This window comes from Dipteris shenzhenensis, chromosome 12 (genome assembly GCF_047967505.1).
Source record: "Dipteris shenzhenensis isolate YYH24624 ecotype China chromosome 12, Dip_SZ_1.0, whole genome shotgun sequence".
In the NCBI taxonomy this organism is placed as follows: Eukaryota; Viridiplantae; Streptophyta; class Polypodiopsida; order Gleicheniales; family Dipteridaceae; genus Dipteris; species Dipteris shenzhenensis.
Window position 1 is genome coordinate 32844839 of NC_141607.1, and position 24942 is coordinate 32869780.

The following is a 24942-nucleotide window of genomic DNA, read 5'->3' on the forward strand; positions in this document are numbered from 1 at the left end:
AGTAATTGGAGTATTTCTTATTGGACATCTTTTAGCTCGCACTTATGTTGGCCTTTCTCACTGTCACAGATATCTCGCACCACACGAATCTGTGACCACAACTTCAAGCATTGTCCTCACTCAGATTTTTTATTCTTTTTACACCAACCGTTAGTAGCATGTTTTTCTAAGCTACTTTTGGTAGGCCTTTCTAGATTTTCAAACGGCACCCAATCAAGCAAGGCTATGAGCTTTTCTTCTATTGGCTTTGCTATTGGACTCTCCGGATTATATGGAAGGACCGCAACCATAAAGTTTTTGGAGACCCTCTCTTTCATAGTTTCTCTTTCTTCAGGGCATCGTTAAGGCAATCTTTCTTTGATCACTTGCAAGCCCATCAATCTGTTGTATAATGATCTTTTCTAATCTTGAAATTTCTTCCCCCTTCTTTTAGGGGCTGCAAATTGTAATATAAATATAACTGATTTCACCCCCGAAAAGAGAGAGAGAGAGAATGCGTGCGTGCGTGCGTGTGTGTGTGTGTGTGTGTGTGAGAGAGAGAGAGAGAAGGCCCATTCACACTATAGTTATTTTGAGAGAATTCCTGCCTCAAGAATCAACGAGCATCTTAAAATAATCTCAACTAGCATACGTTTTCTTCCTTTTTTGTGAAGCCCCAAACCATATACGAATTGCAAGATTGACAGCACCACATTTGTATGGTACATTCGGATCAAGATCAGTTCTATCAACTTCCACAAAACTATGACCTGCAGGAAGTATACAACTGAGCTTGCTGATACCGAGGTACAATGCTCTGTTGTGCCCCACAAGAAAACCCTTACAACCACCGACAATTGCAACTGCCTGGAAAATATCTTTACCAGCCTCATGCCCTTAATAACTCACCATTAGAAGCTGTATTCGTATGATGCCAGATTCATAGATCTTTACGCTGCTTCAATATTGCCAGAAACCCCAAGGCACACCCTGAAAGAGAAACCAATCATGGAGCCTTCAAAAGAACCATGCTCTTGGTTTAAAAAATTGGGCATCACGACTTTCTTTTGGATGCAGCTGCTGTTGTACAGAGAATGCAACGCATATTCAACCTCTGCACATCATTTGTATAAACATCAATGCCATTTTCGAGTACATTTCTCATACTTTGTGTCTGAATACCATTAGGTACAGCATAGTCCTTCCTCCTCAACTTCTCAGCCTGTGAGTTATCATATGAATCAGTGAGGCACGTAACATGATATACATGTGTGCAGAAAAAGGCTACCACTGACACATTTTGTAGTGCCACTGGATCCAGGCAAATGCAACACCTTCCACTGCCACCTGTACTAGACGTCATCCTACCCCCCTTTCCACTTTGACTTGCAAGTCTGGCCACTGTTGATGGTTGGGCTTTCTGTTCTGAGCTTCTCTTTCCATTCATGCTTTGTGTCAAGCTATCATCCCTACTTCCAACAAAAATTGCATGGCGAGCTTCTTCATAATATTTCACTAACAAATTTACACAATCAGCCTGTGAACAAAAACCATCCGGCCCTTAGAATACACGCAAATGGCAAGGTGGGTTTCTGTATATCCAATGCACAATCAGAAAATTATACCATCCACCCTGAATAAATAACAAATCTAGCAATAAGACATGCGAGAGGATGCATTTGTCAGAATATGTATTCATGTTTAGGAATAAAGGCAGGATATAAAGCTTATAGGCAATTACTTTCTTTTACTGGGAAAGCTAGACTGAATCCTTACAAAAAGGGCGAAAGAGGCATGCACGTGCAAGCGCACGACACATGCTGGTGTACGAACGCACATGCAAGTATGCACATTCCCAGCTGTCCATGCACATGCAAGACATAAAACCATAGGGACAGCAAAGCATAGCAAAAACATACAATCCTTTGACCAGAAAAATTTCTCCTTCAATTGCATCAAGGTCATACCTTTAAAATATCATTACACCCATGTCGAAGAGAGGTCTCTGTTCTGTAGTCAGTAATTATTCGCACCAGACGATCACGTAACCTGTGCAGATCACATTTATGTTGAGAAAAGAAGAAATATTAATTCTTTGATTTGATATTAAGGATCCCTAAGATTCAACATACAAGCACACAAACTGGCATATCATTCAATTGCAGCTAAAAAGAGAGACAGTCACACATTTTGATTCATAGAAAATGCTGGACTAGCACAGCTGTCACCATCTACAGTAACTTAATTGGGGTGATGTTTTTATATTGGCTTTGGGGCAGCATCTCAAACCAACCCTTGAAAGATTAATTGAATGCCTAGTCTTCTTCTGCAAGATCAATAGAACAGTGATATGTGCCAAGAAAGAAGGAATGGCTGCCTTCGCTCCTGCAATGGTGATAGGCTATTTAGTATCAGTTCATATCAGAAGACAAGGCCCTGAATTTTTTCTTACAGATATTTTCTAGCTTATATCTCAGTTATTGGGTGTTGCCATAAAGGGTACCCTTTTCAGATCCAAGACTGCAAAACGTTGTGGTAACATCATCTGCTGCCAGCTCGAAAAGAATTAAGGTCAGCACATGAATTTTATACCTCCTCCTGACTCTACTCGCATGAGCTCCCTTGCCTTCTATAATAAAGCTTTGATACTGCAATTCTCTTAATGCATGGGGAGAAGAGACTAAAGAGCAGCTTCCCTTCCTTCTTGGAGGGCCAGGAGGTGCGATTTTGACCTTCCAAACATTTGTCGACCATGCCATTATTCATATGGTATGAAAGTTTTCTACTGAGAGTTTAAGTCAACAAAGAGATTATCCACATATCATACATCTAACTCCTTGGAATATAGAACTATACTCTACACAATTGATTTTAACATTCAATTCTGCAACCGACCACATTAAGCATAGTAGATATAACTAGCTTTACAAGTTATATGATGTGATACATAAGTGTAATTTGGATGTCATTCAACCATCAAATCCGCATGCAGCATATGTCCCCGATATAATGGAGTGACATGTGATACTTTCTTGAAACCCTATCATGAGTAAGGTAGGGGTTGGGCATTTTGTAGGCTTGAATATACATGTGAGTAGCACCAAGCATCATGCCATACATCAACAGCACAAAATACCAGCTCTGTACTCTGGTGCATACCCAAGTTGGAAAAGGTAATTGGAAAAGGAGCACAATCAACTGAGATGGAGCACAAATCAATTAAATCGACAATTGTGAAGGACAGGGAGATGGTTGGCATGCCTACTCCATAGGCTCAGAGGAATGAAGATTATACTGAGCACTGGAAACTGAATCCCACTTGAGCAGTTTCCACTAAGATTATATTGTCCGTAAACAAACAAACATGTGCAACATGCATGCACACTGTTTGATTCTCCCAGATTGATCACCTACAAAACCCGCCCAGCCATCAGAAGTCACCTTAGAGATTACACTGCTAGAGGCCTCTAGAAGCACGGTCCTACCACCCACATGCCCAATGGTCACCTATTGTTCCTGTTTAGCCTACTTTGGACACCTAGCACACTAAGGACACTAAGCTGGTGCTACCTGTACCGACTATCCTAACTAAGCACTACTAGCCCTTTAGGTCACTTAGGCCCACTAACATTGACCATTTCCTATCCTCACTCTGCTATCAAAAACAGGCTGAACAACAAGTACTTCTAGAAATGCAGCCTATGGCCATGAAACCATTACCCACATCCTCCTGTTGTGGGGTCTTACAAATGTAATGAAAAAATAAATTTCTCTAGTCAAGGATAAGCAACTCTATAAACATCTTCACAACAGCACACAATACAGCAGCATAACCAATACAACGGCTTCCACATCGCAAAATTTTTTAGCTATTATCATAATGCAATCTTTTGGTCCCAAAGGTCATATTCTTCCTCCCCAGGACACTAACACAAACATGATCATGATCACCCCCCCCCCCACTCCTCTCTCTCTCTCACACATCCATGACTTTACCAGCTGAGGACGATCAGAGCTGTTGGTACGCATGTACATGCAGATGGTTTGAGAATTTGGGACTCCATGTGGACAAATTAACCCCCTTTCAATATAGCACTGAGGCCCCTTCTGTTTTGCTCACATACCACAGGGCTAACCTTGGTTATCCGAGAGGATCTCTTACAGCTACACACATTCAGACCTAGTTAGCCCCCAGCGAGCTTCCTATGAAGCACAGCTGCTATAGGGACCTGCTTACGGGTATCAGAGGAGGATTTCATTGACCCGCCAGGCTATACACGGATCCACCTCCCCCATTCTGAGGATATCAATCGAGCAGTACCAGTCTCATCGCACCGACTATGCACGGAGAGTGGGCGGGGCTGACGGCACACCTAAAGAGGTTCGCATCTACACTCTGTGATCAGCAAGAGATTAGTACTTGCACTGTGTACTACGAGACGTGAGCCATTACCATTTTCTTTTTAGGGATAAACTTGAGCTCTCTCCAATCTCCTGTCTTATATAGATCAGAGATGATTGGTGACTTTCATTCGTCAGGCTGTCCAACATTGAGACCATCTACTCAGGGCACGTAGATGAGATCATAGTGCACAGCCAGATTCCAATTAGAGCGTGATCACTGAGTTTTTCTTGCCAGATAGCACGAACCAGCAGACCCCAAAAGGCTTGGAGCGAGAGACACGACAAACTCGCTAGGCTGGTCGGTGAAGCCCCCCGATCCACAAGAGCATCTCTATCACCTAGAACTTGAATTCCGTGAACTGAGAATTCAGCCTGCAGCTTTGCAAAGGAAGGTCCACGACATGGAGGGGAATGGAAACGGTGGTCATCAGGGAGGTGCTGCACAAGTGTAATGCATCTCCCCTGACACTAGAGTTGGTTTCTAAAGTGCAGGAAATGGTCAATAATCACTTGAAATCTATTAAACAAGAGATGACAGCAGACGTGATCATTAAAGTGAACAAAGCTGATCTATACAGGGAAGTGAAAGAGCAGCAAACCAAAGAAGCAGCAAGCCAACAAGCAGTATGATATGCAGGAGACCAAGACAGAGGATCACTATCATTTAGATGCCCTATATAGTATGAGATCTGTGGACAACACCATTGTCTTTTCATTAGCGGTTTTGGGCCACTCAAAGGGTATTTGGCACATCCAGATCAGCAGCGTGTGGCTATCTTCCTTCATGAGGCCCAGAGACACAGAAACCATCTTATATGAGCACAAAGGAGAGCATAAACTGACCTTCTTCCTTAACACCACCCCTCACCGAATCCAGATCCACTATCAGCCGAGCTACTCTTTTCTCTCCTTAGTCGTCTGGTGCAGTTGGTCCCATAGACAACATACAAAAGACCAGCCATTCAAATGGGCGAGCCTTTCACCCTTCTATTTGCATATAGTTACATTGCTACACGAGGGGGTTTGGGTGCAAAACCCCCACATTCACACACAAGACAATTTGTTGAGGAACATATCAGACTACCTGGCATACGATCAAGGGACACTAATATAGAGCACTACTTGATGAACAGGTTTGCCAACATTACTACGTGCAACATTCCACTCTTGGACTTGGGCTCCGTACATGGTCTGGCGACTCCACAAGGGGAAGGAAAGATGGCTATTTCAATTGCTTCGCATGGAGAAGGGTTCATGGTCCCTGTCCTTTGCTTCTTTTGTTTCTGTTTTTTAAATATGTGTCTTGATGCCAAGAGCAGCACATGTGCTTACTCTTCTTCACCATATCCATTGATCATCCAATTGAACTACCTATTCCCCCCTTGTCCCCATGAGACAAATATCCTAATTCACCTCCATCATGACCTAGATGCCAACTACCATGCGAACCTATGCACTCTTCTTGCAAACTCCCATGAACTTGCCTTTGTTTAAGTCAACTCTGCCTCCATCACAAAAGCCTTATACACCACAACATGCCAAACTTCTCCTTTTACCATCTCGAAACCATCTATAAGGAGTGCTCATAAGAATGGCTAGTATGATAAAGATTGCATATGCTTGCAAGGTAAGCTCCTTTGAGAGAAACAGCAAGGAACTCTCTCTGCCAGACAAAGTGCCTATGGCTAGTTCATCAAAAAAATGAGAGCTTTCATGAGCACTGAGTGATGAAGTTCTTCCAGAAAAGTCAACTTCCCCCTTTATGGATACAGAACGAGTTCAAGGCATGTTCACACAACACATGAGGTCCTTGATCAACAAGCCCCATGATTCCTAAGCCTAGTTTGAAAATGTGCAAGATGCCATACTTACACATCATAACACAAAGGTCCAAAGATCATGAAGGACTCAAATACATTAAACAACAAATCCAAACTCTCTCCACGATTCCCAACAATACGTTCACATGAACCTTTGACGTGCAAATGTCAGACTGAGCTTCACAAGGGGGAGGTTCCAAACAGAATACCTTGCACATGGTTGGAGACCTTAGCTGCCAAATTTTCCCATCTATTTACTGACTTAATTTGTTCCAATTCCCTTAATGATATCCATCCTAAACGCAAAGGACCCCATGGATTCAAACAACTATTGCACGATCAAACATTGGTAACACAGCAAATAGGGCGACAAATTTCATGGGCATACACAAGCCTGTGGGCTTGCTAGCTAGTGCCAATGCAGGCAGCAGGTCAATTGCCACAAAAGCATCCGTACAGCCATGCAAGCAGCCTTGCGCAGTCAGCAACCAGCACACAGTCAACAAACAAGCAATGCCACGTTATTACAGGACAAAAAACACATAGTTGACTTTTTGGTCAACGTTGACATTTTGTCCAACTTGGTCAATGGTCGGCATTGACCAGCAACCCAGGGTCAACGGTCGGCGTTGATCAAGTCGTCCAGGCTTACCTAACAGCCTATAAAAGGGCAACCTTTGGCCCTCATTCTTCATCCCACACTTGGGCACTTCAGCCCTCAAAATAGTAGCAGTAAGGCCTCCCCGCAGCAAACCAGCGGGGTAGCCTCAGCCTCTTCAGGGATCTAGTGAGGATTTAAGTCCTCTAGGTAGTCTAGTCTTTCCAGTTTTGCAGTGAAGGTTTCAGCCCCTTCATACAGTTGTATTCAGCCCTTTGGGCATTCATTATTCAGTTGTATCTATTCCTCTTCAGAGACCCAATACATTCTCTCCCTTTGATTCTCACTCACATCCACAGCATCACTCTGTGTATTGAGTGCATCATCTTGCAGTTTGCAGTTAGTATTGAGCAAAAGAGAGAGTGAAAGAGGGAGAGGTAGACAAGTTCTCTATATTGGATCATATTTTTCCTCAAGGCCATCATTAAAGAGGGCATAGAAAACATCAAACGATATATTCACTTTGTGAATATCAAGAAATCATTTGACATTATGCCAAATGTCTACCTCATCAAGAGACCACATGAGTTATCGATATAAGGGGAGACTATCTCAACAACAATGCCACTTTGAGGTGAGTCCGTATAGTGGAATATAGGAGATCCTTAACACCCTAAGAGCCAAACAAGGTGGTTCTCCTTAGTCCACCAGTATTTCTCTTAGTTCACTCATAAGAGGGATCATCCCTAGCCTACACAGTGGTATAGTTTTGCTTTACGCGGATGACATTGTCCTTATACCATCCTCTGCAAACATAAAACTGTTCCATGCATTTTTTGTAAGCCTGTATTTGAAGCTCAAGAAAAGCAAATGAGTCTAGAAATATGTCATCTAGAGGAAAATAACACTAAAAGTAAAATTTTAATGCTCTTCAAGACGTTATTGAGAGCATTAATAGAACTCATATATGTTCATAAAGGGGTCTATATGGACTCCTATCCATCAGTCTCACTCTTTAATTGATACTCGATCTCGTGTGTGAATGCATGTGCATACGCCACGCACACAAACAAACATCCAAATCTTGTATTCAGCAAGCTGACCAAAGTAAAATTCCATCACCACGGATTGGAAAAAGCACTCTAGGTTAGAAAAGCTATGCTCTGAGGATCTGCAGTAGGTGCACTAATGGAACATTGTGTTATACTTGGGGCTCGGACGACTAGGCATGCATCCAAAGTTTCCGCAAGTCCAGTAGAGCAAAGTGCCTAAAGCTTCTTTCTCTGTAACAGAAATGCCTTGCAATGGGGGGAAATGTCAGTGTACAAAGCAAAATAATGATAGCTTCTCTTCTCTATCAAAGATGCCCTGGGATCGGGGCCTACGATAGACAACTCGCAGAAAGTTGCCTACACTGCAGCAGGGCTACTCACCATGGAATGTGCATTCCGTTTGGCACCCGATTGACTAGGTGTAAAGGATCAATATTTCCCACAGTATGCTCAAGAAGGGCACCTATCTGCAGCACAAGTCATATTAGATCTTCATTAACTTTAACTCATATCCTTCTGATAGCCCATGACACTGCAGCTTTTTTTTCAATAAAAATACCATTTGTGCATTTGACAAACTTTGAGTGATCAGCTCTTCCCATAAATCATCATCGTGCTGCGCAGCGACAAACTCAATCGCCTGCAAAACCCAATGAAAGAGTGCCTTAAAATACATAATGCCTGAGACATCCACGCAATGCATATATAGCATCATAATCGACACAAAACACAATGAGAAAACAGCATCATGAACCCAAGAGGATACCAGCATCTGTATGCACGCACTCTCATGTTGAAGGCCACACCCATGAGCACAGGTTAGAAATTAGCTAGAGCTAGATGAGATTCTTAATCATGCACCTAGCCATTTCTTTTAGTGACCTGTTCTTCCGCTCAGCCACTCCATTTTGCTGAGGAGTATAGCAGACCATGCATTGATATATGATGCCTTTCTCACCTAGGAAGTTGCTAACTCCTTGGACATGTACTCTCCCTCTCTCCGAACGCACGCATTGTAACCTACAACCAGACTGATTCTCCACCAAAGCAATGAAATGCTTAAACATAGTCAATACTTTTGATCTTTGCTTGAGTGCAAAACGAAGTGAATCTTGAGAAGTCATCTATAAAAGTAACAAAATAGAAGTGACCGCCAAGAGACTATGTCCTCATACAACCGCAAACATCACTGTGAACTAGCTGTGATTCCTTTGCAGCCTCATTGCGCCATCCTTAGGGAATGAGAGCCTATGCATTTTTCCAAGAATACACCCCTCACATATATGCTTGGGAGGAGCTTCCCACATCTGAAATTTCTGCAAAACCATAAGACTACCAAAGTTTACATGCCCAAGCCTGGCATGCCACAATCTGCATCCTACATGGCAGAGGTAGATGTAGAAATTGAATATGCAGCTTGTGCTCTTTTCTCACATGCATCTAGCTGAAAATTGCAGCCCTGATTGCGCCATCCTTAGTGAATGAGAGCCTATGCATTTTTCCAAGAATACACCCATCAAATATATGCTTGGAGGAGCTTCCCACATCTGAAATTTCTGCAAGACCATAAGACTACCAAAGTTACATGCCCAAGCCTGGCATGCCACGACTCTGCATCCTATATGGCAAAGGTAGATGTAGAAATTGAACATGCAGTTTGTGCTCTTTTCTCACATGCATCTAGCTGAAAAAGATCACGATCGAGTATGCTTGAGAGAAACAATGCATAATCATTCTCCCTGTCACGAACCATACACCTGTCATCCTCAAAGATGACCTGACATTGTCTTCTAGTGAATGAGAAAATCAAAATTAAAATATTATTATCCCCAAGACATACAAAGCAACATGAATGCGAAGATCAGAGCCATCAACGATGTAAAAAAAATCTCACCAATCTCTCTACATGAATAAGAAGAGTTATTAGCACGATACCTTCTTGTGATAGCATGTCACATAAGTCCTTCCAGAAGGTAATGTGCCTAGATGCACCCGCTATCAAAATTTCACATATCTACAGTTTCATTAGCACTGAATGTGCGAGAATCCAAGAGGTATCATGACTACATGTGAAGAAGGCTCAATCATGATGTACAAGATTTGCTGGGGCATCACTCTTTCCTACATTTGTGGCCAAAGAGCCTGCAACGGCCATACCAAACTCTTTCTTCTTCTCTTTTGCAACTACCATACCAGACTCTTTTCTTCGTCTCTTTTGTAACTGCCATACCAGACTCTTTCTTCTTCTCTTTTGCAATCCTCTTTTGGCATTCAGAAATGAAATGATCTGGCTTTTTACAGTGCGGGCATCTGCCTTTTGCTTAGGCTTATCAGCATCCTTTCCATCCTTACCAGAAGTATGTCTTGCATCATGTTTGGGCTGATATTTGCCTCTTCCATTATCTTTTGCAGAAAAAGCTTGCTCTCTACCGCACACACTCATTGACATGTTCTTTCTAGTCTGCTCAGCTTGCAAGAAAAGTCCCACCAACTCCTGAAGGGAGAGAGGGTTGGGATTCCCCCTCAGGGACAAATTGAGCAACCTATGAAAAGAGAGATAAGACTCCAGTAGGGAGTTCAATAACTAATCACAAATTGCTCACACAAATCTTGAATCTTTGTGATCATGGTCTGTCATTGAATCTCCTTCATTCATATGTACCGAATCAAGCTCTCTTTTCAAATATGAGACTCTTGCCTCATTACGAGCCTGATACATTGTTTCTAAAATGTCCCACCGAATGTAACATATAATTGATCTCTTCACTAAAAGTGAAATCAAAGACAAAGCCTATGCATTCTATGCATCCCATCTTCTCTGCTCTTCAGTAATACCTACAGCTGCATGTACTTATGGTTGAGCACGTTTTCCCACATCCTACACCACGCCCCCTCTTCTTGAGGAGTGCCTGGGGCAATAGCAGTAGGATAGAAATCATCACCAATGACAAAGTCCCAAAGTCTCTTAGCAAACAAAAGGTTTCTAACCATAAAGCTCCAAAGAGAATAGTTGCTGTCATCCCACTTATCCTCCTAGGCAAGTACACCAAAAACATCAGTTGGATTCTAGGCCATCTCAAACAAATGCACAAATACAACAAGGTCTGACAAGTTCACATAATGTGCATAACCCGCTGAATTTCCCCTTCAAAGCCAATACTTGAGTTCAGCATGCACCTCGAAAACCTATCCCAAACAGTCAAAACCGGGCAAAAGTGGACTCTTGTAACAGTCCTAAATATCTCTGATGCAAAGCAGCAAATAGTCCTAGATGTGACTGCATGGTAGCACCACATGCACTCCAGACAATGGTCATCTCAGCCTAAGCAAAAAAAAAGAGTTTTCAATCCCTGTAGAGGCTGGAGAGAGCAGCCAAGGATGCCTTCTTGTTTCGTTTCAGTGGGCAAAGGTGCTTGGTTTGATGATGCCTTTCACACTCAGCCTCAATGTCTCGTGTTTTCATGGTCAAACAAGGATCTGCAGATGCATATACATGCACGGATGGATAGAATTTATGTGGATGATGGATTCTGGACAAAGGTAGGCCAGTATGCATTGCCACCAAGATTTCCACCTCAGACCACTTTCTATGGTATCAATGATCTCCGACCCGCATTTGAGATGACGCTCTGCCAATATTAGAATTCTAGATGCCTTTTATGCAGAGGAGGACCTCATAGAGGTAGTTGGGTAGATCTGGGTGTCTCATATCCTAAGTGGAGTGTCGTCTCCTTCACTTTTGGCTACAGCCCTGACTCGTATTAGTGACTTTTATGATTTGGTCGCTAGTACCAAGAGACGGGAGACTCTCAAACATGAGATTGGTATTCGCCATCATTTGACTGCCTTGCAGAGGGAAGAGCAGAAACGGCCTACAGATGCTTGGATTCAAGAGCGCCTTTCTACAACAAGGGCTTAGTAGTAGATATTGCTTAGTCAAAGAGCAGAGTATGCCTTTCATGCCCGAAAGTCATTATGGACTCAGATGGGGGTAGAATCAATAAACACTTCTTCTCTACTCTTGGCCCCAAACATAGTAGAGAGAGTGCCACGCAGCTTATTGACTCAAATGGGGTTTTGCATATAGATCCAGATGCCGTCTTGCGCATAGCTACAGACTTTTATGCCTCCCTCCTCTCAGCAAATCCTGACACGTAGACTAGAGACGATGCTAGACAAACTATTTGGCAGATCATTCATATGCTGGTGAAACCGGATATGCGAGTCTCACTGGATGCACCCTTCACCAACACAGAGTTCAGGACTGCACTTTTGTCCCTTCACAAAAGTGTATGCCCAGGTTCAAATGGACTTTCTCTCTCTTTCTTTATTGCTTTTTGGGATTTGATTGGGGATCACATTAACCCAACCTTGCACTCATTCATCTCATCCCAAAGGGAGGTTGCAAAAATTTAGTGGAGGCCTATCATTCTCTTGGGCACTTGTACAAAATCATGGCCAAACCAATAAGCCTGTGTCTGCAGCCCATACTTCCATATATTATTCATGATACACAAGTTGGTTTTGTGCATGGCAAAAGCATTTTTTATATATCTTCTCATTCTGGGAAGCTTCAGAGTGGGCTATGCAGAGTGGCCACAGGCTGGCCATTCTACTCTTGGATTTTGAGAAAGCTAATGACAGAGTAGATTGGGAATTTCTGGAGGGCAGCCTTCTTCATTTTGGTTTTACAGATGCTTGGATAAGAGGAGTTACCTCTTTATACAAATCAGCCCATAACCAAGTGCTTATTGCTGGGGTAAGAGGAGAGAGTTTTCATATTTCCATATCAGTCCGCCAAGGAGGCCCTCTTACCCCTTCCTCTTTTTGTTTGTGGCTGAAGCTACGAGTATCTACATTAGATCTCAAGCTGATATTTTTGGGCTTCTAGATAGTGAGCTAGCAAATGATACTGCCGTTTTTTTGGATGCCACTCCATAAATGCCCTCATCATTCATGACAGCCTTGGATTTATTCTACACTGCGGCGGGGGCGGGCACACATCAATTAGCACAAATCCAATGGCTTTTGGATCAATGACGACGACACTCCGGATTGGGGGAATGAGATACAACACACTTGGATTCAAAGGGGTGTTTCTATCAGGTATTTGGGATGCCAATTGGGTTTGGGCATCTCTCCAACACAACAGTTTGCTCCAGTGTTGGAAAGCATAAGGAAAAAGCTTCTTTTCTGGGGCTCTGCCAAGCTTGACCTAGCCTCGAAAGTAGTGGTGATTAACCATGTCCTATTAGCCACGGCTTGGTTTGTTTGCTCTTGCTGGCGCCGTTCCAGGGATTTTAGCACATCTTTTCTTTCTTTCTCTTCTTCTTGTTGTCTTCATCTGAAGAGTCCGCTCCTTCGTCAGATTTGTCCTTGGGCTTGCCTTTGTCAGGCTTACCCTTACCCTTGCCTCTGCTCCTATCCTAAGCTATTCGGAACTTCTCATCCTTATCCAACCATCGTACTTCTTTTCCTGAGCTTATTGCTACAGTAGCAATGGAACCAGCTCCTTGAAAGTCATCGGCGCCACCCTCTGCCTGCAATCGTCGTAGTCACAAAACTACTATAGCTCTGGGAGAGAATTTCCAGCAACAACCTAGCCATCTTGGTCGAGCTCATCCTTTGACCAACTGCAGCCTACTGATTCTTCAACTTGGTGATGTGTTCCTATACCAATGCCCATTCATCCATCCTCATGCCGTCCAGCTCCGTCTTGACATCCAAGATTATCACCTCGTTTTTTAGCTCATACATATCCCTCAATGTCATCCAAGCTTCGAAAGAAGAGTTCGCCATCTGAATATGAGGGAGCACCATATCTGCCGTTGTACCCACAATGATAGCCAAGGCTTCCACATCCCAGATCTACCATGCTCTCACTCATACAGGGTCCACTAGTGTTGTCACTGCCACAGAGGTTGATGTGGTTGTAGTAGTCACGGTGGCCAAAGGCAACACCTCTAACCCCGTCGCAATTCCTCACGACTCCCTCAACACTAAGTGGCTTCGAACCTTCTCTTTCCGCAACGGTAATTGCACCCGTCGAGCTTGCCGATCTCACAAAAATTTGGGATCTAATATCTATTAGCCATGATAATGAACTGAAAGAGGTAAAGAGTTTATAGTATCGTACACATGTCTGAACTTGAGCCTCCCACTTGGGTACAATCCGTCAGATACCTGCTTGAATCTGAGCCTCCCGCCTAGGTACAATCCTTCAGACACCGAAGCTAATTCCCCCGATCAATGAATCAAGGTTGTCCTTCAATAAGGTCGTTTCCTTCAAGCGCCACTTCCCAAGAACTTCCGTTAGGGCTCTAATACCATGTTAGAAAATGAAATCCCACCAGAGGGTATTCCGCAGCGGCGGAAGACTGATAGATGAGCCCAGGAATTACACGTAGAAGTGTTTCACTATGGAATCAAACTTCATACAATGTGTGTACTTCACAACCATTCATGTGTGTACAAGCTAGCAAATAAACTGTGCATCAAGACAAATACAGAAGCAACACATATATATTTATGTCCGTCCACAACTAGACACAATATAGTACCAAAATGTGTTGGAGATAAGTGCACACTAAGTGTACTATTTCCTAGTCTAACATTTGTCTAAGTCTAAGTCTAAGTCTAGTCTTTATGTCTTGAGTGTGTGCCATGTGGCACTTCTACAATTATCCCATAAGCACTCTTGCTTTATGTCTTGTACTTTGGCCCATATATTCAATGGGTCACATCATTCTAATCAATCAGTCTAGCTTGTGTCTTGTCTACACTCTTCTCAAGGTATTTCTTGTCTTTTAGTCTTGTCATTTCATTTCCATTTCCAGTTTCTAGTTCTAGTTCTTTTTCCATATTCCAACATGGTATCAGAGCTAGATTGATCCCTCTTCTCTCCCCTCAGTCTGCTGTAGCCATAGCTGCCTCTTCTCAGTTTTCTCCCCCGCTCAGCTGGTCGCCATCTTCATCTTCTGCCCGTCTTCTCCACGCTGCCGTTCCTGCTGCCGCTGTAGATCTGCCCGCCATCTCTCTTCCAGATCTGCGCGCCAGATCTGCACGCCATTGCGCTGCCAGATCTGCTGCGCAGTTCCACTCTCTACCAGATTTGCCCGTCAGATCTGCGCAGATCTGGCGCTGCTGTAGCTCCCGCTCCTGCTGTCGCTCCTGCACCTGCATCAACAAACGAACATTTCGAGTACAGTCAAGACTGTCCGTACAGTCCGTACGACTGTACGGAATCTGCACCTCTCCAGCTGCTGTTCGCGATCTGCGCCATCTGTTCGTGACTGCCTTGGAGCTCGCGCTGCCTGCACCTCCTGGACCGCGCTCCTTTTTGCGCCTCTACCTCTGCCTTGAGATTAAGGTACTGTGCATTTCCTCTTTCAGTTTGCTCAGCATCAGTTTGCTCAGCAGTTCCTTTTTTGCTGGTTCCTCCTGCTTCGATGGGCTGTCATATGCTATGGCCTTGACAAAGTGGTGAGAGAACCGGCTTCTTGGATCTCTCCTCTTATTTATTTCTGCAATCTTGTAAGGGAATAGACACTGCCCTTGCATCCTAGCAAGAGGTAAGACCTTCCCACATGGCATCTTCCTCTCATTCTCTCATATCTATCGACAAATTCAATGGGTCCAACTTTCATACTTGGCAGATCAAAATCAAGTGCCATCTTATGAAAGAAGGCCTTTGGGACATTGTTCACCGTGCTGCTCCCGAAGGTCCATCTGAGCAAGTTGTCACTGCCAAGAACGACAAAGCCTATGCTATCATATTGCTCGGCCTTGGAGATGATTACATTCATCACATCTCCGACATACAGTCTGCTCCTCAAGCATGGATCACTTTAGATACCCTTTTTGGAGCCCGATCTAAAAACTCTAAGATTGCACTTATGATCTCATTCTTTGATCTACATATGCAGGAAGGAGCTACTATAGCCTCTCATGTCAATTATCTTCGCAGTCTTATGGTTCAGCTTGCGTCAGTCAAGTCTCCCATCTCCGAAGATATTGCTATTGCTGTGCTTCTCAAAAGCTTACCTGACTCCTATGCTACTCTTGTCACTACCTTCAAGTATCATAATAATCCTTCTCTTGAGGGTATCATCAATGCTCTCCAAGAGGAAGAAAGAACTCAACAACGAAAGGTAACTGACACTGCATTTTTAGCAAAGAAAGGAAGTTCTAAGGTAAGAAAGCCTTGCACCCATTGTGGCAAAACTAATCATATGGAGAAGGATTGTTTCAAGGCTCATCCATGCACCATTTGTGGCCGTGATAATCACCGGGAGAGGGACTACTACTCCAAAACCTCTACATCAGCTCCTGCATCTACCTCAGCCCATGTTGCTGCAACATCTCCATCAGCTGATCCTGTTGTTCCTTCCTCACATGATGAGAAGTGGGCTTTCTGATTACTTTTATGTCTTGTCTACCACCTTGACCACCGATGATGTAGGTCAAGGGGTTCTAGTGTCTTGGTCTTTCTATTTGTCTACAGTCAGTCTTCTGTCTATCTAGTCTTGTCTGTCTGTCTATTTGTCTATCAATCTGACTGTGTTTTAGATCCATCTTGTCCCTACCCTTGTGGACCCATATGAGGATATCACTTGAGGAGGGGTGTCTCAGGATCTTTTGTCTGTCATGTTTTCTATCTTGTCTCTCAGTCTATCAGTCTTTATGTCTGTCTTCTAGTCTTGTCTTTCTGTCTTACTCCTAGTGTCCACTTAAGGAGGGTGTTGGAGATAAGTGCACACTAAGTGTACTATTTCCTAGTCTAACATTTGTCTAAGTCTAAGTCTAAGTCTAGTCTTTATGTCTTGAGTGTGTGCCATGTGGTACTTCTACAATTATCCCATAAGCACTCTTGCTTTATGTCTTGTACTTTGGCCCATATATTCAATGGGTCACATCATTCTAATCAATCAGTCTAGCTTGTGTCTTGTCTACACTCTTCTCAAGGTATTTCTTGTCTTTTAGTCTTGTCATTTCATTTCCATTTCCAGTTTCTAGTTCTAGTTCTTTTTCCATATTCCAACAAAATGTTCTACTACTATATGCCAAGCACCACTAGATCTCTAAGCCCGTGTGATCCAGATAACCAGCCTAGGTGAGCAGCCTTTGAGCTAAGTTTGCACCCTATGTTTTGCCCTCCACCTCCTATAGATAGGCAGAAGTGTAGGCACACTGCGGCTCCTTCCCGCTCTGTGAGAGCTGCTTTGAGTAAATGAGTATGGAAGCCCCTAGGGCCCCCTTTTATAGGGCACAGGGCCCTTCCAAACCAACCAGCCAGCCAGCCCATATGTGCAGACTGGCCAGCTGACTGGGCTCAGCCCTTCTGGCTATAAAAGGCCAGCCTGATTGGCTGGCTTGGTCCAGCCCAACCAGGCCCCACCTCTCCTTCTTGCCTTGGGCCACACCCAGCCCTAGTTTAGGGCCCCAAATACCTGCCATGCACCCGCGATCTGATGTGGCTGCTCCCTCCTGCAGATCCGTACATGACTGGACTTCTCCCACGCCATGGATTAGCTCTGTACAGCCCATATCTGCAGACGCGGACAGGCGTACAGCAGCAGCCAGCTGCTGACATCATCTGCCACCTCATCGCCCTGAATCCCTGCACAATCAAATCCCCTTCCATTGTGAACAACCTCTGGGCATTTGCCATGCCATATCTGCCCTCCATGGTGGCCTCCAATTGAAAGGTACATCCGTTCTCTCTCTACTGCCCACATGGCAGCCCCTATCATTCTATGGTCCACACCCCCAATGCACTCCTCATACGGGGGCTCACAGGTGGGGAGGTGTAAACTACTCGGTGCTTTCTATCAATTCAAACAACGGATTTTGCAGAGGCATTTGAATGAGATGATTGCGAGTTGCCAAACACATATACTTGAACTTAAGAGTTTGCAATTAAGCTGGAATTAAGACTTATACAGCTTAAACACAAAGTGACATCATTGGAGAATGCAATATGATTGAGGGGCCAAGACGGGGCCCCCCCCTTATCCAGGCTCACTTTATTCTTGAAAATGGAGATACAAGACCAAGGTGCAATGCACCTTCCAAACGGATGAGCTCAGTGAAAACCTAGGACCTAGATACAAGACTCAAGAGCATATGTACAAGGTAGACAACAAAAAGGAGGACTCCAAGCTCAGGTTTCAGCTCTTAGCTTGCCCAATCCACAAGGAAGAAGCCTGCAACAATCACCACTTACATCCAACATTAGAGACAAACACTAGTTTCTAGAAAGATAGTAGAAACAACATGAAATAGTGCTGTAAATGAGATAAACTTGACAATACAGGCTCCCTTCGTGACTTGGCCCTTTTGTAGATGAAGTCCTTGATGCCTCTGAAGCTACCTTGGGTGAGGAGAGTGTGGAAATGGGGTTGGAATGAGAACAGCTTAGAAAAACAGCCTGTAGGCTAGAGAGAGAAAGCTTTTATGGAGTGATAGCTGTAGAGAGAGAGTGCCTATGCTGATCCCAAGGGAGGAGATGTAAGAGAGGAGCTGCTGCTGTTCCAGAGGTGCACAGAAAGGCAGATTTCTGCAAGGGAAATGGGCTGGAACAGTAGAGAGAGAAATTCTGCAGTAGAGAGAGAAAGACTGCAGCAGGAGAGAGAAAGGGGCTGTGGCTGCTCCAGGCTAGGTGAAGGAGAGAGGATGCTGCTGCTGTTCCAGAAGAGCTGAGAGGGGGCAGATTTCTGGAGAGGAGGGGCTGGAACTGCAGAGAGAGAATGTGCTGTTGTAGAGAGAGAAAGTGCTGCTGAGGTGAGAGAATGGCCTGTGGAGAAGCTGGCTGCACCCAAGGAGCTGGAGAGGTTCTGCTGCATCATCTAAAAGGAGGGAGAAGAAAAGTGACGAAATTTTCATGTGTGGAATGAAGGGGAGAGGCCTTCTTTTATAAGCTCAGCCCCCCTCCTAGGCCTAGAGTGGAAGGTGGACACTTGGCCCAGATTTTTGGTGGGCTGCAGTCCCAAAGAGGACAGCCCACCACTTGCCCTAAATCTACCAGATTTGGGGCCAAACACTTGGCCTGCATGCCCTGCCACTTGCCATGCATGCTGCCACATGTGTGGGACAGGTGGACTGACCTGCCAGCTCAGATTCCAAGTGGCAGTCTGCCACGTGTCAGCTGCCACGTCACTCCCAAAAACCCTAAAATTTCAAAGTTGTCAGAATTTAATTCTGATCGCACACACGGGTTCCTAACAGCTTAGACTATCTATTGACGTACTCTAAGGTCATAATTGAGCCATACTGAGCTCATTTGTTTGTCGTCTTATCTTGTATCTCCATTACTCTTGGCATGCTGCCAGGCCCACACCCAAAGCTCAGGGAACATTCTCTTGAATGGTTCCTAGGTCGGTATGCAATCTGTGCATTTGATTGGTCCCATGTTTGGGTACTCAGGTGGGGTGTGGTTTCTAGATGTCCCTCTCAAAGAGAGGCCATCACTCTTGTGGGTCACTAATGCCCATAACCCCAAGCAAGGGGGTCCACCCTCAAATGCTAGACCTAGTGCCCATTGTCCGTAACTGAACAGAAGGAAAACATTTCATTTCTTAATAAGCATACTATTGAAAAACAAAAAGAAATAGTAGCAAGCAAGTGGATACATGTTGAAGCAAGATGACATTCCCTCGGTCTTTCATTCGGTTGTCCGCAACTGAAATGCTTCCTCATAAGCATCCAGGATTTCAGGACACTCCTGAAATGTAGCTCTGTCCACCCATTGGGCATCGGTGGATGGGAGCCCTCTGAACTTCAAAAGGTACATTTTGCGAGTCGTGCCTCGACGTCCCGTAGTGAAGTTATGCAAAATAATTTGCTCTGGGATCAACAAGATCTCAGTGTCCTCTACTTCAGGTGCATCGTCCAGTGTGGGCTCTTGAGGTGGTTCCCCAATGAAGGGTTTCACCAAGCTTACGTGGAAGACATTGTGGATCTTCCAATGCTCTGGAAGTCTCAATCGGACTGAGACATCATTTATTACCTGCAACACCTGAAAAGGACCATGATATCGAAAGGATAGCTTGAAGTAGATGCGCTTTTTGCCGACTTTGGTTTTTAACCGGGCTTTCTCAAATTTCAATAAGACCCATTGGCCTTCTTTCACTGCAAACGCCCTCCGTCTTTTATTTGCAGCTGCTCTTTGTTTCTCCTGTGCCTTTTGAATGGCTGCTCGAACCGTGGCATAAGCAGAGTCATAATCCTTCCAAAAACGATCAACATACTCACTGACTTTCTCTTCTTGGCGTTGGCGGAGGATGTCCCACTGCACCATTGTATCTCTCTTAAACTCCTTAGGCAGGAAGTGCCTCATCAAGTTCTTCTTGAAGTGCTTCCAGGTGTGGGCTTGCTGTCCAGTGTTGACCATAGCTGCCCCCCACCAGAGTGAAGCACGGTCTTGCATGTGCAGGACGGCAAACCAGATCTTCGCCTTGTCTTCGTACTCGTCACCCTCAAAGAAATACTCGAGGTCTCGGATCAGGTCTCCGATCCAGGCCAGCAAGACCTCAGGCTTGTCCTCTCCCTTGTACTTGGTAAACTTGAAGAGCTTATCTCCAAGAGGTACCTTATGCTTTGCATACCTTCGTCTCCGTGGACGTCTCGAAGGAGATGGACTCCGATGACGCCGTCTACCTCGAGGAGGGGAAGAAGAGGATGGTCTTCCCTCCTTGTTGGAGTTGGTGTTGTCCGCACGGCCTCTTCCTTGGGATTGGGCCCTTATGTCATGAGTTCCTGCTTGGCTGCTTTCCAGCACTTGAACCTGTTGAGCAATGTTTGCCAAAAGAGCACTCAACTCATGCAGGTTAGGAGGAGGGTCAGGTCCATTGGCTGCCATGATGACAAGATAACTAAATGAAGGAGAGACTCAACAAGAGAAAGCACAGAGTACAGGACCACTGCCTAAGCTCTGATACCAATGTAAACTACTCGGTGCTTTCTATCAATTCAAACAACGGATTTTGCAGAGGCATTTGAATGAGATGATTGCGAGTTGCCAAACACATATACTTGAACTTAAGAGTTTGCAATTAAGCTGGAATTAAGACTTATACAGCTTAAACACAAAGTGACATCATTGGAGAATGCAATATGATTGAGGGGCCAAGACGGGGCCCCCCCCTTATCCAGGCTCACTTTATTCTTGAAAATGGAGATACAAGACCAAGGTGCAATGCACCTTCCAAACGGATGAACTCGGTGAAAACCTAGGACCTAGATACAAGACTCAAGAGCATATGTACAAGGTAGACAACAAAAAGGAGGACTCCAAGCTCAGGTTTCAGCTCTTAGCTTGCCCAATCCACAAGGAAGAAGCCTGCAACAATCACCACTTACATCCAACATTAGAGACAAACACTAGTTTCTAGAAAGATAGTAGAAACAACATGAAATAGTGCTGTAAATGAGATAAACTTGACAATACAGGCTCCCTTCGTGACTTGGCCCTTTTGTAGATGAAGTCCTTGATGCCTCTGAAGCTACCTTGGGTGAGGAGAGTGTGGAAATGGGGTTGGAATGAGAACAGCTTAGAAAAACAGCCTGTAGGCTAGAGAGAGAAAGCTTTTATGGAGTGATAGCTGTAGAGAGAGAGTGCCTATGCTGATCCCAAGGGAGGAGATGTAAGAGAGGAGCTGCTGCTGTTCCAGAGGTGCACAGAAAGGCAGATTTCTGCAAGGGAAATGGGCTGGAACAGTAGAGAGAGAAATTCTGCAGTAGAGAGAGAAAGACTGCAGCAGGAGAGAGAAAGGGGCTGTGGCTGCTCCAGGCTAGGTGAAGGAGAGAGGATGCTGCTGCTGTTCCAGAAGAGCTGAGAGGGGGCAGATTTCTGGAGAGGAGGGGCTGGAACTGTAGAGAGAGAATGTGCTGTTGTAGAGAGAGAAAGTGCTGCTGAGGTGAGAGAATGGCCTGTGGAGAAGCTGGCTGCACCCAAGGAGCTGGAGAGGTTCTGCTGCATCATCTAAAAGGAGGGAGAAGAAAAGTGACGAAATTTTCATGTGTGGAATGAAGGGGAGAGGCCTTCTTTTATAAGCTCAGCCCCCCTCCTAGGCCTAGAGTGGAAGGTGGACACTTGGCCCAGATTTTTGGTGGGCTGCAGTCCCAAAGAGGACAGCCCACCACTTGCCCTAAATCTACCAGATTTGGGGCCAAACACTTGGCCTGCATGCCCTGCCACTTGCCATGCATGCTGCCACATGTGTGGGACAGGTGGACTGACCTGCCAGCTCAGATTCCAAGTGGCAGTCTGCCACGTGTCAGCTGCCACGTCACTCCCAAAAACCCTAAAATTTCAAAGTTGTCAGAATTTAATTCTGATCGCACACACGGGTTCCTAACAGCTTAGACTATCTATTGACGTACTCTAAGGTCATAATTGAGCCATACTGAGCTCATTTGTTTGTCGTCTTATCTTGTATCTCCATTACTCTTGGCATGCTGCCAGGCCCACACCCAAAGCTCAGGGAACATTCTCTTGAATGGTTCCTAGGTCGGTATGCAATCTGTGCATTTGATTGGTCCCATGTTTGGGTACTCAGGTGGGGTGTGGTTTCTAGATGTCCCTCTCAAAGAGAGGCCATCACTCTTGTGGGTCACTAATGCCCATAACCCCAAGCAAGGGGGTCCACCCTCAAATGCTAGACCTAGTGCCCATTGTCCGTAACTGACCAGAAGGAAAACATTTCATTTCTTAATAAGCATACTATTGAAAAACAAAAAGAAATAGTAGCAAACAAGTGGATACATGTTGAAGCAAGATGACAGGAGGTGACCAATCCTATTCCAACACTAGCAGGTTGAAGAAAGCCTTATATGGCTTGAAACAAGCTCCTAGAGCTTGGTATGCCAGGATTAATGCCTTTTTCACCAGCCAAGAAATGCAGAATAGTCCACACAAGAGCACTGTCTATGTCAGGAAAGAAGGGAGGGATATGCTTGTTATCGTTCTTTATGTCGATGACATGCTGCTCACTAGTACAAATCCTAGAAAAATTGCACTGAACTGTCAGCAGACTTTTGAGATGTCCGATTTGAAGGTGCATCATTATTATTTGGGCATCCAATTTGTCCCATTTGGTTATTGCAGTCCAAATTTATTGAAAATTTCTTGGAATGGTTTAGAGTTCAGAATTAAAAGCCCATTTACACTCCTATGGAGCCAGGGCTCAAGCTATCTATCACCACAATGTAAATATCCTAAGTCAAAGTACAGTTGACCATTTATCTGATCATAATTAAAGAGTTTTCCTTTGTGTTAATTATGGTGAAAGAGTTCTTTTAATGGTCAAAGAATTGACTACGGTCAAAGACTCTTGACTCTGGTCAAGTAAGCCTGATTTCGGTCGGGAAGACTTGGTTTATTACCAAGAGGATTAACTGCGGTTAACCAGAGAACCACAGAGCTGACTACGGTCAGAGAGTGTTGACTTCAGTCAACAAGACTTGGCATGCGCCAAGAGAGCTAACTACGGTTAACCAAGATGTGCCAACTTCGGTTGGAGAGACTTGATTATACTTAAGGCGCCTAGACTTTTGGTCAAAGCCCTTAATCATAATCGAGAGGGTTGATCTCGGTCAACCTGAGAAATGTTTTATGTTGTGCACTTATGTGTTCAGTGGGGACACCCACTGTGACTAGGATTAGTTTTTGCAGTTTGTTATTTGCATGCAAAGCACTAACAATTAATGGGTGCCATGGTGGTGCGCTTTAATTAATTGTTGCAGGTACTAAGAAGGGTTGATTTCCCAAGCGCTAAGGACCTTAGCAAGCGACCAGAAGATGTTTGTGTGACCAAGGAACATCGAAGACCCTAGAAATTGCCCTTTGTCGCAAGTACTATATTTTAGTTGGATATTTTGACACTTGGCATGTTGCCAAATTATTGAGCCATGAGCTCTTTGTAAAAAGGATTCACGTTTGAATTTGTGGCAGACAGCTCTACGCTGAACTCTTGTATTCCTTCTTCTCTCAAGTAATAAAATCCTTCGGGGGGGTCCAGCCCGACTGTTGTCTTGGGCCCTAGTACTGTGTAGAGTATAGGGGCGATGAGCAAAAGAGCAAGTACAGGAGTCGAAAGGTAAAAACCGTCACGTCAACTAGATAAGATAAAATGAAGAGTACATAGTACTTGAAGGTAGACCCTAGGACTAAGTGTCCTAGGTGTCGCATAGGACTAAATGTCCTATGTGGCATAAAAGGCACTAAAACACTAAGTGCCTATAACTATGCCTACAAGGCACATACCAGGGCCCATAGGGCATCACTAGAACAGGGAGAAGATGGCCTACAAACCCCCCTCCATGGTATGGGCTGAAATATACTGGTATGTCTCCTGCTCACAACCGCTCTCAAACATAATGATAGTAAACTTCAATGTGCTTGGTAAGCGCATGAAACACTGGATTATGCGCAATGGCCAAAGCACCCTGGCTGTCAGTGTAGACCATAGTGAAGGATGTCTGGCGAATACCAAGATCTGTAAGTAACTATCGAAGCCAGACACACTCTACTGTAGCAGTGAAGGCTGCCCTGTACTCAGCCTCACAGCTAGATGTGGCAACTGTTGGTTGCTTCTTGCTGAGCCAAGAGATACATGAACTGCCAAGCAAAAAACAATTGCCGGTATGTGACACTCTGGTGTCGGAACAACCTGCCCAATCACTATCCGTGTAAGCATGCATGGTAAGTGAACCCTGATCACCATAGAAGAGGGCTAAATCCTGAGTGCCTTTGAGATATCTGCAGACTCTCTTCACTGCCTGCCAATGCTGTGAACTGGGCATGTGCATGAACCTGCTGAGCTGAGATACTGCATACTGTAAGTCAGGTTTGGTGTGACATAAGTAAATCAAACATCCAACAGCCTGCTGGTAAAGAGTGATATCACATGGTGGGCTCCCATCATGAGCTGAAAATTTCAAGCCAAGGTCCACTGGAGTAGAGATTGGCTTCCAATCGTCAAACTGAAAACGATCAAGGAGCTGTCCAATATACTTGGACTCTGACATCATGATACCCCCCTCAACATGACCAAACTGAATGCCCAAATAATAGTGTAGCTGTCCCATG

The 24942-nt window shown here is 44.5% G+C and overlaps 1 protein-coding gene across 1 annotated transcript in view; it reads right to left on the reverse strand.

Moving 5' to 3' along the window:
* Positions 1–558: 558 nt before the first annotated feature.
* The window catches only part of VPS41 (vacuolar protein sorting 41), a 167615-nt gene continuing 143231 nt past the window's right edge, over positions 559–24942 (reverse strand). Inside the window, exons 17-20 of the mRNA XM_087382493.1 lie at positions 8413–8493; positions 8235–8320; positions 1947–2028; positions 559–1516 (exon numbers count right to left, since the gene is read on the reverse strand). Of these exons, the coding sequence (XP_087238619.1) occupies positions 1034–1516; positions 1947–2028; positions 8235–8320; positions 8413–8493 (732 nt within the window). The 3' untranslated portion in view covers positions 559–1033. The remainder of the gene's footprint in view (positions 1517–1946; positions 2029–8234; positions 8321–8412; positions 8494–24942) is intronic.